Here is a 17,436-nt window from a genome sequence, read left to right as displayed (position 1 = left end):
TGCATTAAGTAGGTACATAATAAAAATTAGAAAAATCTTCTAGGTGCTGGTTTCACCAAGAGGCCTCTTTAAAGACTCTTCGAATTTGCGTTCCAAATGTATTCAATAAAAGGGCCTCAATGTTATATATCATCATAGATCTTTAGAGATATTTGTTTGACTCTTTAAACGACTTAACAATGGCTTATAACTTTAGAGTAAGTGTTATATCAGTTTTTATGATCTAACAATCTCCATCTAACTGATCATGAAGTTGTAAGGGGTCATTTGATAAGGCTTCTAACTGGGTCCAAATGTGGACTGGGTCCAAAAATTTTGATTTGGCAAGTTTGATTTGGCTTTTAAACTCATAGAATCGGTCCATGATATTCATCTGATTCGGTCCTTTCTCAAAATTTGAAGGACCGGGACAACTCTGGAGAAAAAGTGGAGATTACTCATATTGCCCTAATCCTCTATACGAATTTCCCCTGTTATCGGTCGACTCTGCACATCACTGTCATCTTCCTCCCAACCTCCGACCACCCTTCCTCTTCCTCCGACTCACCAGGTTCGTACTTTCTGATTTTGTTGTTCCCGTTTTCCCATTTGTTGTTCATGTTTTTTCCCATTTTGATGTTCTCATTGTCGATTATCATACCAGGGATGAAATTGGAATACGAAAATAAGAATAACTTCTGCAATAACACGTACAATAATATGTTTCTTATCTTCTTCTTCTTTTTTATGTTGTCTAGAAGTAGATTGATCTTTTTGATAGATTACTTGAAGCGTTAGATGCGTTCCTCAAAAACGCAATTAAAGATTCCTAGCAAGGGAAACAATTTTGAAATTAGAGATGCTCTGCCAGATGCCTTCTTGAAAACCGTTGCTTCTTCAAGAATCAATTAGGAATACAGGTGATGATCTAGTATTCCAAAATTGATTCACCGATAATCAGAAATCAAACCTCACGATGCCAGGATTCACCACTTTGACACCAAATTCATACAAAATAGAAGAAGTTCTAACAGTTTAGGGAAAAAATTGGTTGTATGATTGAATGTTCAAGGAATTGAATAAGATTACTCTCCCAAGTGATTTCAATGTATATTATGGTGTTCTTCAGCTTATTAATTGAATGCTATCAATTTGGTGGTATCTTTGATAGTCAACCAATTGTATTTTCTTGAATTATTATAAAAATATTGTTTGAGGGTAATAGAGTCATTTTACACACAGTCAATCAGATAGAAAATCAAACAACAAGTTCCAGTCAGAAGTTAACTCAGTCAGAACTTCTAACCCAGTCAACTTCTAACCAAGTCAACTCTAACCCAGTTAGCAACTATCAAACGAACCCTAAGTCTACTTCGGTCTCTCTTTTGATCCGTACTATTCTTTGCTTCTCTAAAAATTATCCTCTCTCTAAGCACAATACAATACATTCACGATATGTTGCTTCAAATTATTGTATGAATTTTTGCCTTTTACAAAAACCATTTGAGTACTTAATAACTCTAAGTTTTCATCACTTTACTACATGAAATCTAATGCTTTATGTTATTGTTTGAATTTTTTCCTTGTTCAAAAACCAGTTGGGTACTTAATAACTCTAAGTTTTCATCACCTTAAATCTAGTAAACATGAAAAGTGCTTGTTGTTCACTTTACCTTGTAAACCACTCTCACTTCCCATTGTAGAAATATTTGGGCAGCTGTGTGTTAGGAGCTGGAATTTCTAATTATGTCCTTTTCCGAAAAGCTTTCCAATCTCCACATAAGTTCTAACAAGCTATCATTATGGTCCTAAGTTATCAACTTTGAACTCAAAGTATGAGATCAAAGTCCCTAAACTACGAGGATGAATGTTGTGAAAATCTACATTTGTAAATGTACAAGATCGATCTTCCATTCTCGCTTACCACTTTGTAATAATAAAACTCAAGAGTTTTCAAATACTCTTTTCTTGGATTCTTTTTATTCTATGCTCAAACAAAAATTAATTGATATTTCAAGTGTTCGATTTTAAAAGTAAAAGGACCAGTCATTACTGTACTAGACCCTTTGAGACCTAGTTTATAAGGGCCCAAAGATATAAACTTATCTCTATTGGCCCAAGTTGGAGAACATTTTGTAATCGATATAAAATTTATGAATACGATTTAAAATTATGATAATTGATTTGAAAGTATTTCACCTAAATTATTCTGAATTCAACAAAAAAAAAAAGAACTAGATTAATCGGGTTGATATGAGAAAGTAGATAAAAAAAATTGCTTTAAAAAGACTGATGTTGAAGGTAGAGGTAAATTAATTAACTATCTGTTACATTAATTTTCAAAACAAACAATTAGAGGTCCATATGATCAGTTTGTAATCAAATAAATTGACTTGTTAGTAAACCAAAGCATAATCAACGTTTCTCACATATCCACTACATGTTTTTATATTATTTATTAATTGTAAATACAAAATAAATTAATTATGATACTTTGGGAGGTGTATATTAACTATGGTCGTATGTTTAAAATAATTATATTAGATAAAAGTAATAATAAGTTATATATATATATATATATATATATATATATATATATATATATATATATATATATATATATATATATATAGGAGTAGGATCAAATGAGAACACATAAAAGGTTGAAAACGCGAGAACAGATCTTGACCATTTAAATCTTTAGATCTAAGGTTATTATTAAACGGGCGATTTATGAAAAATTCTAAAACTACTGGCATTAAAGTGTAACTTTTAAATGGTCAGAAGGGTATAATAGGAATTGCAAATTTACCTATTTCCTAAAATTTCTCACCCTCTCTCCTCTTTCCTTTGATATTCTCATATCTTAATCTCTCTCTCTCTCTCTCTCTCTCTCTCTCTCTCTCTCTAGTGTTTCATAATAAACCGCTTCCCTCTATGAATTCAGTTCCATTTTCTTTCCTCCCTTCAGTTGGCGATCTAACACCACTGATCGTCAATGTTTCCCGCATCCTAGTCGCCAACATGGGTGATACTGATGGTAAAGACGAGAAGCATGAAGCACTACCATCTGGATCTGCATTTCGTGACGATGCATCTGAATCCTTTTGTTATGCAGCGGAAGATGACGAAGAAACCCAAATACATTTGGGTCCCAAAATTAGCATCAAAGAACACCTCGAAAAGGATAAGGTCATCCCAAAATTAATATATTATCGGTATCTTCTAATCTTTTTGTTCATATTTCTCATTCTCATCGCATCTTAATTCTTTCATGTTTCTTGATTGATTTGGCTGTGAATCGGAATCGTTGTTCAATTTGTTAATCATATTTTTCATCTGAATCATATGTGCGTTTAAGTCATTTGCTAATTCATGATTTTATTTCAAATTAATTTCATGTTCTTCTTTGATCGATTCCAAAAATTTTGTATAATTCTTCAGTCTCAGTAGTTTTTTCTTAATTGTGAAAATGAATTTCATGAAGTTCTGATTTGTATGAGGTCTCAATTCCATTGACTAATTTCAGTTAGTATTTCTCATCGTTCACGGAGATATGAAGATTTACCGATTATTGAATGATTAGAGATTATGTTGTAAATTTTTGTTGATGAATGACCGAGATTAGATAAAGAATAGAATGATTATTGTGAAATTGGGTGTTTGATCAGAAAAATGGTTTGGATTCAATATTTGAAGAACATAATGAAGAATTGCTGAAGAACAATATGAACGAAAATGAAGAACATGAAAGAACTTGTTGAAGTTGGGTGTTTTTTTCTAATATTATAGATAGTAAAGGAGAAAGGGAAGTTTACCTCATTGGAAGGAGAATCAAACTTGATTGAAAATTTTGATATTCAATTCCTTCACCAGCGAAGCTTCAAGTATCAATACGATCACCATTTAAAAATCAATGTTAGGCTTCGACCGTTAACACTTCACTGTCGAATTCTTTAATCAAAAAAGAATGTTTGATTATGTTCGTTATAATCATTTATGATTATAAATATTGTTGTCCATATGATTAGAAGAAACCGATAAGAATCATTTATGATTATAACTATTTGCAAGATAAACGATTAGATGACCAGTTTTAATTATTTATGATTATAACACCATATGATTTTGCTACCAATCATTCATTTTAATATTTTGTTTTTATCATATTATAGTATTTACATATTATTGTCATTTTGTAGATATTGATCAAAGAAAAATGAATGTTGGAATTTTTTTAGGTATCACTGCTGCTTACACAAGCTCGCAGACCATTTGATTCAAACAGAAGAATGATGTTGCGACCGATTCAAGAAAATGGTTGACACAATGATGAATTTAGTAATTTTTTCCATTAAAGTGGTTTAATCATTACTGAATATAATTATGTATAAGTGTTAGAAATTAGTTTTGACATATTCATTTATGAATATAAATATTGTATAAACTCAATCTTTGAAAGATTTATTTATCAATATAATAGTGTTTGATAATGAATTATTAATGTATTGATTTTTTTATTTGTCTGTATATTCATGTATGATTAGTAGTTAAATTTTTATTCATTTAAAAATAAAAAAAAATTATCTTTAAATTGTGTTGTATTTATTTACGATTATAACCGTATATTTTTATAATTACAAATGTGTTTAATTCATACATATTTGAAAATATTCTGATGAATTATAAATTAAAAAATCGATTTTTTTATTTGACGAAAAAATGAATACAAATTATTTTTATCATCCACTAATAAAAAAAAACGGTTAATTTTCTGTAGGTAAATGTAATCAATATCGCTAAATGTTAGGAAATTAAGATTTGAATTTAAGTTGTTTTAATTTAAATTAAATATATAATTACTAATATACCCTTGCAAAATGATTGGTCCAGAAGTGTTCTCGCGTTCTCAACCTTTTTGGTGTTCTCATTTGATCCTTACCATATATATATATATATATATATATATATATATATATATATATATATATATATATATATATATATATATATATATATATATATATATCGATTGTAAGTAATTCTGAATTAATTTGTTAAGTAAAATAAACATAATACATTTAATATATTTCGAAAATGTTATTAGGATATGATTTTGTATTTTTAAAATTTGAATTGAAATTGATTTGTTACCAAGATAAAGAAATTGTAGAATTCATAGAAAAATATCACATGTCAAAGAGGCATGTTAAACATAAACATGTGGTATTTTTAAGTTTCATTTATTAGAATACTTATTACAATAGGTAGATGGTAAGCAAGGCATCTTATGTATCATATTTTATAATATTTCTGTTTTTGTGTATTTGAACTTGATCTATGATTTTTGTGATGCAAATCAATGAAGAAATATATATAAAATTAATGAAAATTTTGAAAACCAGATTGACCAAACAGTTGAACTAGTTGATCAGTGACTTGGACACGATATCGGGTCAACCAAAAAACCGATTTCTAAAACATTGTTATTTTAGCAACTGAAACTTTTGTAATAGATCATTAACCATTGATTATACTCATACATTCAAACACCCTATAAATCTATTAGCAAAACATGTTTTTTCTTACTTATCTTTTTTGAACTTGGGTTATAAAATGTTAAAATTCTAAATTTTTGCATCATCTTACAAGAGTTACAAAATACAAAAGTTACTTCTAGTTACAAAATACAAAAGTTACTTCTGAATAGCTTTTAGAAGCTTTTCAAAATTAATTTTCATATGATTTTATATTTTTAATATTTTTCAGTTATTTTTACCAAACATATGTATACATAATAAATCTACAAATTTCAGCTTCCTATTACCAAATAACAACTTATTCTACCTCACCTAGTTTTATCAATCATATTTTAGGTATAAATAAATTGTTAAATAATTTTGTTTTGGAGTTATATGAATCAAAATGAGTGGGTCCAATGACAGATAGCCTTGGATCCCATATCCCATGGGACCAGAAGTTATGGATTGCATTAATCAGTATTTCATGGACAAACAAAAAAGTTATCTCATCCCTATAATTCTCACATACCTTTTTCTTCCATCACTGGTTTCAAATTAAGTTGGTTATCATGCAATAAATTGTACTTGAAGCAATGATAATTGCATATGTAAACCTTTTTATTACCCGAAAAACGGTTTAACATCATTACTATTCCATCCAAAAGCTACAATTTATAGAAAAAGGTAATTGAAGCTGTAATGACTGCGTTGATTATGCAATTTGACTATGTGAGATGACCATTTATAACTTTTAGTCCATGAGTTCCATTTCATTTGCATCATGTTATTGTATAGATATACGAGTAAATATGTAATGTGAAGAAGAGTACAGAGAATTATGAAAAATGATATAATCGCAAGAAAGATATGGTCATTTTGCATACCCACAAGGCGATAACATATAAAACCAAGCTAACATATCTAGCTTCCGATCCCAAATTTAATTGCAAGTAAGTAGGAATTATTTTTTTGGAAACGGCAAATGATATAAAATAAAAGGGCTACATGATTAGCAAGTAGCTAAATCATGAGCAATTACAAAGAAAGAAATAACAAATTATAGAGATTTTAACAAAATGGAGATATACTCCGATCAATCCACCTAACCTTAACACCAACAATTCTATACTTAAAACATGCATATGTTTGGGAAATCACCTCATCTGCTATCTTTGCAGGGCTCATATGCATTTGTTTAAAGATCATGTTGTTTCTTGCCACCCATATGAACCATAATAGTCCATAAACAACCGTATTAATCAGTTCCTTTTTCCGTGGGCAATTTCCCCAGTTTGTCGAGAAATCAATAAAATCTGTCACATTATTGAATCAATAGATGATAACCTGTTTCTTTTTCCCCTTTACAAAGAGGACATTTTGCTGTTTGTGCCTTAATACCTCTTACTTCCAAATTAGCACCTTATTTTTAATGGAACCACCCGACTAGGTTCTTAAAAATAACTATCTATCAGTTCTTGGAAGTCTTTGTTATTTATTTCCTATCAATTTTAAAGCCCCATAAAGTATTTTCAAAGTTATATAGAATATTAGAATTTATGATAATGAATTTTTAGGGAGGTGAGTTGCGAGAAAATAAAATTTGATGGGTCAAATGGAGGCATGTAATTGGCTCTTAAAGAATAAGATGGTTTAGAAATTGGAAGTCTCTTGGCTTTTAATCGTGATCTTCTTTTTCAGTGGTAGTGGCAATTTCTTAATGAATCGAACTCTATATGGATTTCAGTTATCAAGCTTATTCATGGATTGGATGGTGGCTTGCATGCAAACATGTTTAACTTTTTAGAGTTTTGAGAAATATTATTAATTTCCTTAATCATTTACATGACAAATAAATTGATATTACTTCTTTTTCCGTAAGAAAATGGGTAACGAATTTACTACTAGCTTTTGGAAGGAGATTTGGTTTGGTGACCTTCCACTTCAATTGCGTTTCGTGTTATTACATTATCTACAAGATAATAGAAATTATTTCGTGAAGCATGGATTTCTTCATTAAGATCCAAGAGGGGTGGAAATCACTCATTATGAAGCCCTATGGGATATTATTTATCTTATCATATCAACCGGACATGTAGATTGGGATTTAGAATATGTGATAGATTTCATGGTAGCTTCGTCAAGGAGATATATTGATATGAGACTTAAGAAGTTGGAACTTAAGCAATTTAATGGAATGATTTTTTTTTTTCATAAAGCTAACATCTTTAGTTGGAGAATTTTTTTGGATCGATTTACTTTGAGAATTAATTTGGAAAAAGGAGGGGTGGAAGTTGACTCTTTTATTTGTCCTAGATTTGAATTATGAGACAGCCTGATGGTTTTATTAATCTAAAGCACCTTCATAAGGACTGCAAGCGTAATAAATTCATATTCGGAATAAAAAGCATCTCAGAGCTAGAATCTGCATTTTGGTGAAAAATAAGAGTTTGTTCTTATCAAGCACCAAATAAGCATTGTGTTTGAAAGGATGTTAGTCGGAGCACAATTGTCATTTTGGTCTTGATTTTATGACATGATACTTATCGGAAACAACATACATGCCATACATTGTAAGAAGTTGATGCGTATCGGGTGGGTAGAGGTGTTTATGAAGAAGTGAGAGAAAGACAAACGTGGCAAAAAGAAGCCCAAAAATACTTTTAATCCGTAAGGAATTTTGAGGCCTACAATACATCATCGAAAATCTCTCAAGAGTCAGAGCTCCTACAATACATTTCCATGATTTCTGCGATTCTATTTTAATAGCAATTTTAGTTGTACCAACCAAATTTGTAACATCCCAAAAATACTAAGTAAAAATTTTTATTTTTAAATCAACCAAGACCATCAAGCATTAATTTTAAACCATTAAAGTGTGACAAAAAATAGTTATCAAAGCACAATCCCAAAATCATAAAATGTTGAACACAGATGGATGCGATGCGATCATGTAGGGTCATTCCCTTTTGAACCGGAAGTACCTGAAGAACATTTAAACATAAATCGCAAGCACAAAACTTAGTAAGTTCCCCAAAAACCACATACCATACATTGTCGTTAGGGGTGTGCAATAAACCGCACAAACCGCATAAACCGCCCGTACCGCACCAAACCGCATCGCATAACACGGTTTAAAACAATCGCAGTGCGGTTTGTATTTCTGTTAAACCGCATTATGCGGTGCGGTTTGCGGTTTACGATTACAAAATTGAGGGTTTAAACTGCACCGCATTGATAAAATCAGTTAATTATTATATATATATATATATATATATATATATATATATATATATATATATATATATATATATATACACACGAAAATATTTTGATAGTTATAACATTTACTACTTCAATTCATCTTAAATTAGTGGCATTATCTTAAGTTTTTGGAATGTAATCAATATTTCTTTAAATTTAATTAATCTAAAAGTCAGTGACCATATTTTTTTTTGTCACAAATCCATTTTCAACTAACATTCACCGACCATTATTTCATTATGTTTTCTTAACTTGTATATATTGATAAGTAGTTAAAGACTACAATTCTATGACCACCAAATATTTTAATGGCCGCTTAGTAAGTCGTTAGTGACGACAATGTATTGTCATTTAATTTAAAGTAAATAATTAGTTAAACCGTAAAACCGCATTTAAACCGCATAAACCGTCCGCACAAAACCGCACCGCATGATGCGGTTTAGAACGTTCGCGGTGCGTTTTGTGATTTCTAAATAACTCAAACCGTATATGCGGTGCGGTTTGCGGTTTTGGCTCAAAACCGCACCAAACCGCACCGCGCACATCCCTAATACATACAATCGGTCCCGCCCTACATCGGGCCCTGCCTGGCATCGGACCCCACTCGGTACAGATATATCAGTAAGATGTGGTGGGCCCCGCTCAACACATTCATCAGACCCCACCCAATATACATAAAAACACATGCAATAGACATACAGACAGCTTGCATCCTATATACATACAAATATTTTTTTAGACCACCAAATATTTTTTTTGTTGACCGAGACTTGTGGTATTAACATCATAAATTCCTCCATAAAATTCCAAAAGACTTGCCCTTTTTTTCATTAGAAACTACATATCTAGAGATTTCCAAACACATATAATACATGATTTTTTTTAGAGTAAATTACACGAATCGTCCCTCGTCCATGTGCCAAAAAGCATGTTCAGTCTCTATTTTCAAAAATTAACTCGGACTGTCCCTCGTTTGGTTAAAAGTTGCACATGTCATCCCTCGTTAGTTTAAATTTACACGTTTCATCTGTTACGAGACATGAAATGGCTATTTTGCCCTTTTTATTTTATTTTGATTTATTTTATTTTTCTTGCAATTAATAAAAATATACAAAATAAAATAAAAACCCCACCCCACCCACCTTATCTAACCCCTTCCCTTCAAAAATCACTTTCCCTAAAGCAAAATCATCACCACCACCGGACAACCGCAGACTACCATAGACCACCGCGCACCTTCACCGGACCACCACGCACCACCGTCGACCACCACCTCTTTGTCTCTCAAAAAAACTGTCGACGGCCCCTTATTCCCTCCTTCTTCTTAGTGTTCCTTAAGTCATCATCATCGACCTTCAGGTCCTGTAGAAACACCAGCTAGAGTAGCTAGAGTAAGAGAGACAGAAACACCAACCATCACCACCTCTTCACATATCTACACTCCAGGTGGTGGTAGATTCAATTTTTTCCAAAGAGGTTAACAATGGCAAACTCGATTTCTTCAAGGTTGAAACTCTGTTGAGTTTTATTCAACACAAAACTCTCTATCTCTCTCTCTCTCTCTCTCTCTCGTAATACTCCGGCGGAATGTACCTCAGATCCAGGGTTTCAAACTGAGATGGAGGTGGAGCTAGGGTTTCAAATGGAGATGGAAGCGAAAAATAGCAGATCCTTTATTCCATTTTTTCATGTGAGGGTGAGGAAGAACATAGTTATGGTGGAGCGCAGATGAAGGGTGATGATGATTTCGAACGGAGATGGAGGCGGCGATGGTTGTTGCGGCGATGGAAGAGAAAGAAAGAGAAAATATGTGGTTGTGGTTGTCGGCAGCTTCATGGTTGCCGGTGACTTCATGAATGGTGTGCAGAGGCGGCGAACGGAAAACACAGAGGGAGTGGTGTTCTTCATCTGGTGACCTGGTTTCAATGAGGTAGAAGGAAAAGGGGAAAACGAAGGGGAAGGGGGAGCCGGAGGGGTGGGTTGATGGGTGGGGTTTTTAATTTTTTTTTTTAAATCTAAAAAAATTTATAAATGAATAATAAAAAAATAAAAAAGAAATTATTAAGGGTAAAAGAGTAATTTTATGTCCGCAGGGATGACCCGAGTGAAAAAATAATTATTCAGGGACGGTCTGAGTTAATTTTTGAAAATAGGGACTGAACGTGCTTTTTGGCACCTGGACGATGGACGATTCGTGTAATTTACTCTTTTTTTTTATTCCTATATGGTTCCATACTTCCTCTTGAATTAGGTTAAAAAGTATTTTTTTTTTCTTCAAAAAACCGAACATTTCTTTTTGTACAATGGACAACCTGTGACAAAAACGTCATAACCTCCTCCACAAAACTCCAAAAGACTTGTCATTTTTTCATTGGAATCTACACACCTATAGTTTACCAGAAATATATAATACATTATTTTTTGATTTATGGGTCGCTCCATAATTCAGATTGAAGTTGTTCCAAAATTAGTTTTTTAGACCACCAAACATAATTTTGTGCACTGGATAACGTACGGAAAAAAATATAGTAACTTCCTTGATAGAACTCCAAAAAAATATCGTAACTTCCTCAACCATCTACTATTTGTCAAGGTCTACCGCCTACCTCCTATCGATACGTTTATTATTTATGTTTACTCTTTATGTATATGGTCTACATTTATGCCAATTACCCATCATCTACCGTTTAGCAATGCCTGTCATTGCCCACATATACCCTAGACATCTACCATCTCTGTCTACCATTTATTTACATCTTTAAGATCACCATACAAACCTTCGTCCCAAAATTCTAGCACTAATGCACCCTCCCATTTTCAAACTTAAGTTGGCCTCTAGTGCAATCTTAACGTTTGGGTGATGTTAGACTTCATATAGGATTGTGATTATATTTCCTTATCTTGTACTTTCTATATTTATCTTTATCCTAGGGTTATCACATCATGCTTATATATAGGGCTTAGTTTTCTTTGGATTGTAAGCTAAAATCACAATCAATAGAGAAAACATGTTATATTTTGTTTATAATCTCTTATTGCATTAGAGAACTAAAAGTCTAAAACATGATTACAAGATGAATACAAATAAAAAGGGAAAGCCTTGTTTAAGCTTGCTGTCTCCCGAAAACATAAATGCAAGAACGAAAAGGATATGTTTCTTAAAAATATAGTCATTCAATATCCTTCTAGAGGTTTATAATATTGTGCAAACAAATATATGTGTAAGGACATCTTTGTAATGAATTAAGTGATTATAAAAAAAAACTTAAAATCATGCAAGTCACTTTGTACCCAAGTTAGAGCCCTTGTTCGAATATTATGGTGGTCTCAAATCGGACATCGATCAAGAGTGGCAACACAACTGTAAGGTTTCAATGTTCCATTGCCTTTGTTCCACACGAATTGTTTCCTTGAGGGGTTTGATTCCACTAAAACTTATACGGCTAGCCAGTGTTCTTGGCAATGTAGACACAGGTAAGTCGAGCCCAGTCCAATCCAGAACCTTATACGGCCATGCCACTTCCCTTTCATTTTGGGACATGACCGTGTATCGGGTTGGTTTTTACTCCTAGAGTCCTTGTATACATATAAAATTGATGGGGTTCGTTCAAGAGGAGCGATTTTGGGTGATTTCGAGTGCCATTAGGTGTGAAATGGAGGTTATTTGTCATATTTTATATAACTTTGATTCTTAGTGTTTAATACACATTTGCAATCGTCTCATTCAAGTTCTCTTTTGAATATGAATCTGTTCTTATCTTCTCTCGTCTAAATATGAAACATCCTCATCTTCTATTACAATACATCATCACTAGATAGTTTGGGTATTTGTGCTTGATGAATTTGTTGGATTCATTTTCCATACTAGGTTCTTAGTACTAATTCACATCCGTTTGTTAGCTAAATATTTTGTCTAATAATTGGCAATATTTTGTAGCATGAAACTCTTTCCGTATATTCATTTTATTACACGTGATACACGTGGACCCACAAGTGAAGAAATATCGTCAAAAACAACATATGAACACATGAGGGGAATCATATGGATTGAAAAACATACATACGAGAAGGACAAAAGAAAGGGTATGATGTGTCACTAGTTGAAACTTTAGGGTAGGTTTTGAACAATTTCTGACTTGGCCTGATGCAACAAAGGCCACACATACAATAAAGGTTTTGTGTCATGCACTCACGTGCAGCTTACATCCAACACATATTTTGTCAACAGTCATCCCTGAAGTTTATAGAATGAAACAAAAATACCCTCCATTTTTTCGAAAGTTTACAAGTTCAACCCCTTAACTTTCATACAACTAAACCCAAAAGCCCAACCAACTTTATCATTAACAAACTTCTCCAAGAATAGCAAAAATCCAAAAAGAAACTATAGCAAGACTCATACTTTTCAGAGACTTTACCATTGCCACATAACATCCCTTCATTCACTTTGAATTAAGAGAACTTTTCAAATTCAACCCACAAAATATTTTTTTTTTCAAAAAAGACCCAAAACTACCTACCACATAAAAAGGTCATCACATGTACCAAACTAAACCCTACAAATTGACCCAACTAAAAAACCAAAAGAAAAAAGAAAAACAAAAAAAAAAGAAAATTATATAACATAGGTAGATTTCAGATTTAGGGTTTTTTTTAGGGTTAAGGGCAATTTGAGTTTTTACCAGGGCCTCCATAGTAAAAGTAGTGACCCCAATCACTATTGCTTCCAGTTTGAACATCATAACAGTTGGATTGCTCTGTGAAAGTGCCGATATCTTTAGGAGCTTTTAGATTATTTTCTTTATCAACAACTTGAATGTTCCTGAAATAGCTTGCTTTCCCGAATCCTTCTTCGGGGAACTGCCCGCTGCCCATTTGAGTCGATGTGTGCTGCCCGTCAGGCTCTGAATTCACCACCTCTCCTCCCCATTCAATCATGGAAGCACTGTCGGCGAGATATGAAAACAAGAACGATGGCCAGTATCCCAATACGTATCCATTCCCAAATTGCATCCACCAATTTCCCTCTTTTTGATCCTGAATATTTATCATAAATCGATTATTTTAGTAGATTAATTAATTTAAACAATTTCGATTAACGTGAGAATATGATGTGACATTTAATAGATTGACCACCAATTTAAGAGTTTACAAATTACAAAATTGTTTTATAAATGGTCGTAACCATTTTTTAAAAAGATAAACCATTTATTAAGAAGATAATTTACCAATTTTAATAATTTAGAAATTACAAAAATTTTCTATAAATCAACCATGAATTTAATACCCATTTTCTAAGAAGATGATCAAATATGATATGGATGTGACATTTAATAAATTCAGCATCCACTTAATAATTTACAACTTACAAAATTGTTTTTATAAATGGTCCCTAACCACAAGAAAGAACTTAAAAGAGAAATTTTATAAATAAAAATCATATTCGCAATTACATCATGACATTGTTTATATGTTGCGACTAAAAAGTAATTTCACAATTGAGAGATTTAAAAAAAAAATGTTAAATAGGACCACTAATTTGGGTCATTTAGATGATAATCACAAAGATTCGCTCACAGCATTTGTTCCAAAGATTATATTCTTCTGAAAGACCTTTGTTTTTTCAGTTCAAGAAAATGAAAAAATATATAAAAAAAGTGACACCTTTTCTTTATAAGGAATAAAGACCATTTTCACCAATTAAATAATAAGTAAAATCGAGTGAGTGCTATCTTTAAAGTAATTAAAAATTAATTAGTGGGCTTTTAGGTAAGTGGGTTAATTTTGTAATTTACCTTCCAGACAAGGATACTTATATCATATTGTGAATTCCTATACGCAGAAACAGGGGAAATACTTGCACCCATTGCTATGTTGTTGTTGATTTGAATAAATCCAGAACATAGTAGATTATAACATCCAGTCGCTTGATATGCATCACTCTACAAAATTAAATATTCCAAAAAGTTAAATAAATTCCCATTTAATTTCATCAAAATATATTTATTTAGATTTAAAAATTCGTTACTTACAGTCCAATAAGTGAAAAGTCGTGTGTTATTATCGCCATATAGATCCGGACTCACCTGAAAATTAATCGAACATTTTTAACATCATATTCAACAAGATTGTAACGTATTTATTTGTTTGTTTGTTAATTTATTTATTTATTTATTTATTTATACCTGCCATCCAGCTTCAATACTATTGAGATCTTCACCAAAAGAACCACCTAAAATCCAGATTTGCGATAAGCTAAATTCATTTGATTGTTGTATTTTTGGTTCCCAAACATTCATCGTAGCTTTTGCTCCATAAAATTTGTCTCCTTCAACATAAGCTATCGCATGCTACACATGTCATAAAGAACACAATAAAAAACAACATTTTAAATCAGTTAAAATCCAAAAAGATACACACTCAAAAGTCAATAAAATGCATTTAAACTTGAGTCATAAAAGGTTATGTTATGTTACATTCAAATTGAAAAAGAAAACATACCCATTGAAAATTGGTACAAAACGAACATGGGTTTTTTAATTCTTGTCAGAAAGATTGAAAATTGTGTATTTTTTTTTTAATTTTTTTAAGTTCAATAATTTCGCACTTAATTACCTGATGTCCACTTTCATTAACAAGATCAGGATCTGCAGATTTGGGGATACTCCGAGGTAAAGGAATGCTTGATTGCTTCTTCTTCCCATATCTTTTCACAGAGCTAGCTCGAAGAACATCGTCTTCTTTTGTTCTTCGAATGGGTATTGTATCTTCAGGGCACATGCCATTAACATGCCATAGTTGATGGATTGAGTTTTCTCTTTCTTTCGACTCTGTTTTGACCTTTTCGGAATCGTAAAGCCCTTCTGGATGATAATTTGGCCTCATCTGAACGAAATCGAAAAGGAGAAGTTAATAATGAGAAGTTTTGTGAATGATGTAATGAAATCGACATCATTAGAGTGAAAGAGGAACCTGGATTTTGTGGTCTTTGAGGAATGGATGATCGAAAGCTGGTTGATGAGAGATGTGTATACAGTCAATCTTATCGCCATCTGGACTCTGAGAAATCATACAAATAATAATCAAATCAACTGTTAATTAGCAATAATTGTCATAAAATCGATACAAATCAGGGTTTTCTGTAAAGTGAAAGAAGCAAAATGTATGAACATTGAACACATGGGGTGTTCTTCATTAATCCTTATTACTGAAATTTTCAGTTTCTAAACGCTTGAAGAAGAAACTAAAAGAAAATAAACGAATAATTTGAAGTTATTCGAACCTCAATGGTTTTAACTGGGCGTTTGTTGAGGCGTTTCAGGTGTTTATGAACTTGAAGCTTCTGCCTGGAAGCTGGTGGTTGTCGAGCAGCGCAAGATAGCGAGGTCAGACTCAAAACGATGAAGATGAACAGGAAAACTCCATTATTAAGCCCTATTCTCTTCCGGCTTCTGCTAAAATACGCGACTGCCATTTTCAAAAGCTGTGAAAAGAAACCAAACCCAGAAGCGAGAGAGAAAAAGCTTTTTGTCTTCCCAACTACAAGCTCCCGCTGATACTTACATCCACCATGATTAAGCAACACACAGAGTCACTCTGCTTATCCTACGCACCTCCTAATAAGCTCAAAGTGTGGCTATCTCTTTCTCTCTCTTTCTTTCAAGATTCTCTCTCTAGATTGATTTTCAGTGTATTTTGGATTTATAAACACGAGGGGTGAAGGAGAAATGCTGAAAAAGAAAGAAGTGTGTCTGTGTGTGAAGCAGTGAAGAGGGTACGATAGAGAAAATGGGTGGGGATGATTTTAGCCCATGAACGGCCACCCAATGGTTTTGTTTGTCGTTTTCACTGATATTTACGATTTTGCCACTCACCCATTTCAAACTCTCTTTTTTTCTTTTTAGTTTTGACCATGCTACCCTTTTTTCTTCTATTTCTTTATCCATTGTTTAAAGTAATTTTTTCTGTTTTTAATTAAAGAAAACAAATAAAGACTCTATTGTGTCTAGGACCTACTATTCATAAAAGGAAAAAATTGAGATACTAAGTTTTCGTTATAAAGCTATGCATAGTTCGACAAAAACAAATCAATTGAGCAATTTAATGGAGTTTGGTTTTATATTAAGTGATGTATTGGTTTGAGATTCTTTATTATGGTATATGATTTGAAATGGCAAACGTGTTATTCGATCTTAAGTTTCCATTCATTATCATTAGATTGATTAGATAAAAAAAATGTTATAGAAAATTTGTAAATAAGGGAAAAGTTCAATCTCATAAACAAAATATTAATTACATTGACAAAGTTGACTATTTGACATTTTTAATGACATTCAAAAAATTACTTTTTAATATAAAATAACTTGATTTTTATCGGTGGCAAGCAACAGTTCACACGTCTTGAAAAAACTTAGGGGAATTGACTTATTAAGGTAATCAATTTTTCGTTTTGTTTACATCTAGTTAACTTTTTTTTGTACACATCTAAATAACGAACTTTTTACAAACGTCTTTATATGACTATTATGACCGACTTTAGCATTTTACATCCGGCCATAATGATCGTATGTGAACACTTTCAACAAGTTCCCTACCTAGATGTATAAAAAAAAAAGTTACCCAAAATGTAAGAGTAAATTACATGAATGGTCCCTATGGTTTGGAGTAATTTGGG

At 32.2% G+C, this 17,436-nt stretch overlaps 1 protein-coding gene across 1 annotated transcript; it reads right to left on the bottom strand.

Moving 5' to 3' along the window:
• Positions 1-13,182: 13,182 nt before the first annotated feature.
• On the bottom strand, positions 13,183-16,553 carry LOC145159642 (protein neprosin-like). The gene is made up of 7 exons (XM_079078663.1): positions 16,045-16,553; positions 15,735-15,821; positions 15,378-15,647; positions 14,948-15,112; positions 14,795-14,848; positions 14,558-14,704; positions 13,183-13,799 (listed from the first exon to the last, which is right to left on the bottom strand). Exons 1-7 carry the CDS (start codon positions 16,234-16,236, stop codon positions 13,422-13,424), a joined length of 1,293 nt encoding a protein of 430 aa, XP_078934789.1. The 5' UTR covers positions 16,237-16,553; the 3' UTR covers positions 13,183-13,421.
• Between the last annotated feature and the right edge of the window lie 883 nt (positions 16,554-17,436).

The sequence above is a fragment of the Lactuca virosa genome, chromosome 2 (assembly GCF_052849685.1).
Source record: "Lactuca virosa cultivar CGN04683 chromosome 2, Lactuca_virosa_CGN04683_v6, whole genome shotgun sequence".
Taxonomy (NCBI): Eukaryota; Viridiplantae; Streptophyta; class Magnoliopsida; order Asterales; family Asteraceae; genus Lactuca; species Lactuca virosa.
Note: the sequence above shows the minus strand (reverse complement) of the source record. Positions and strands in the feature narration are given on the sequence as shown.

Bases quoted from the DNA above. Each gene is read 5' to 3' on its own strand.
- LOC145159642 (XM_079078663.1), bottom strand. From the start codon at position 16,236: ATGGCAGTCGCGTATTTTAGCAGAAGCCGGAAGAGAATAGGGCTTAAT. The intron at 15,113-15,377 runs GTAATTAAGTGC...TGACATGTGTAG, and splicing joins TTAATGAAAGTGGACATCAG to CATGCGATAGCTTATGTTGA. The intron at 14,849-14,947 runs GTATAAATAAAT...ATTAATTTTCAG, and splicing joins GTATTGAAGCTGGATGGCAG to GTGAGTCCGGATCTATATGG.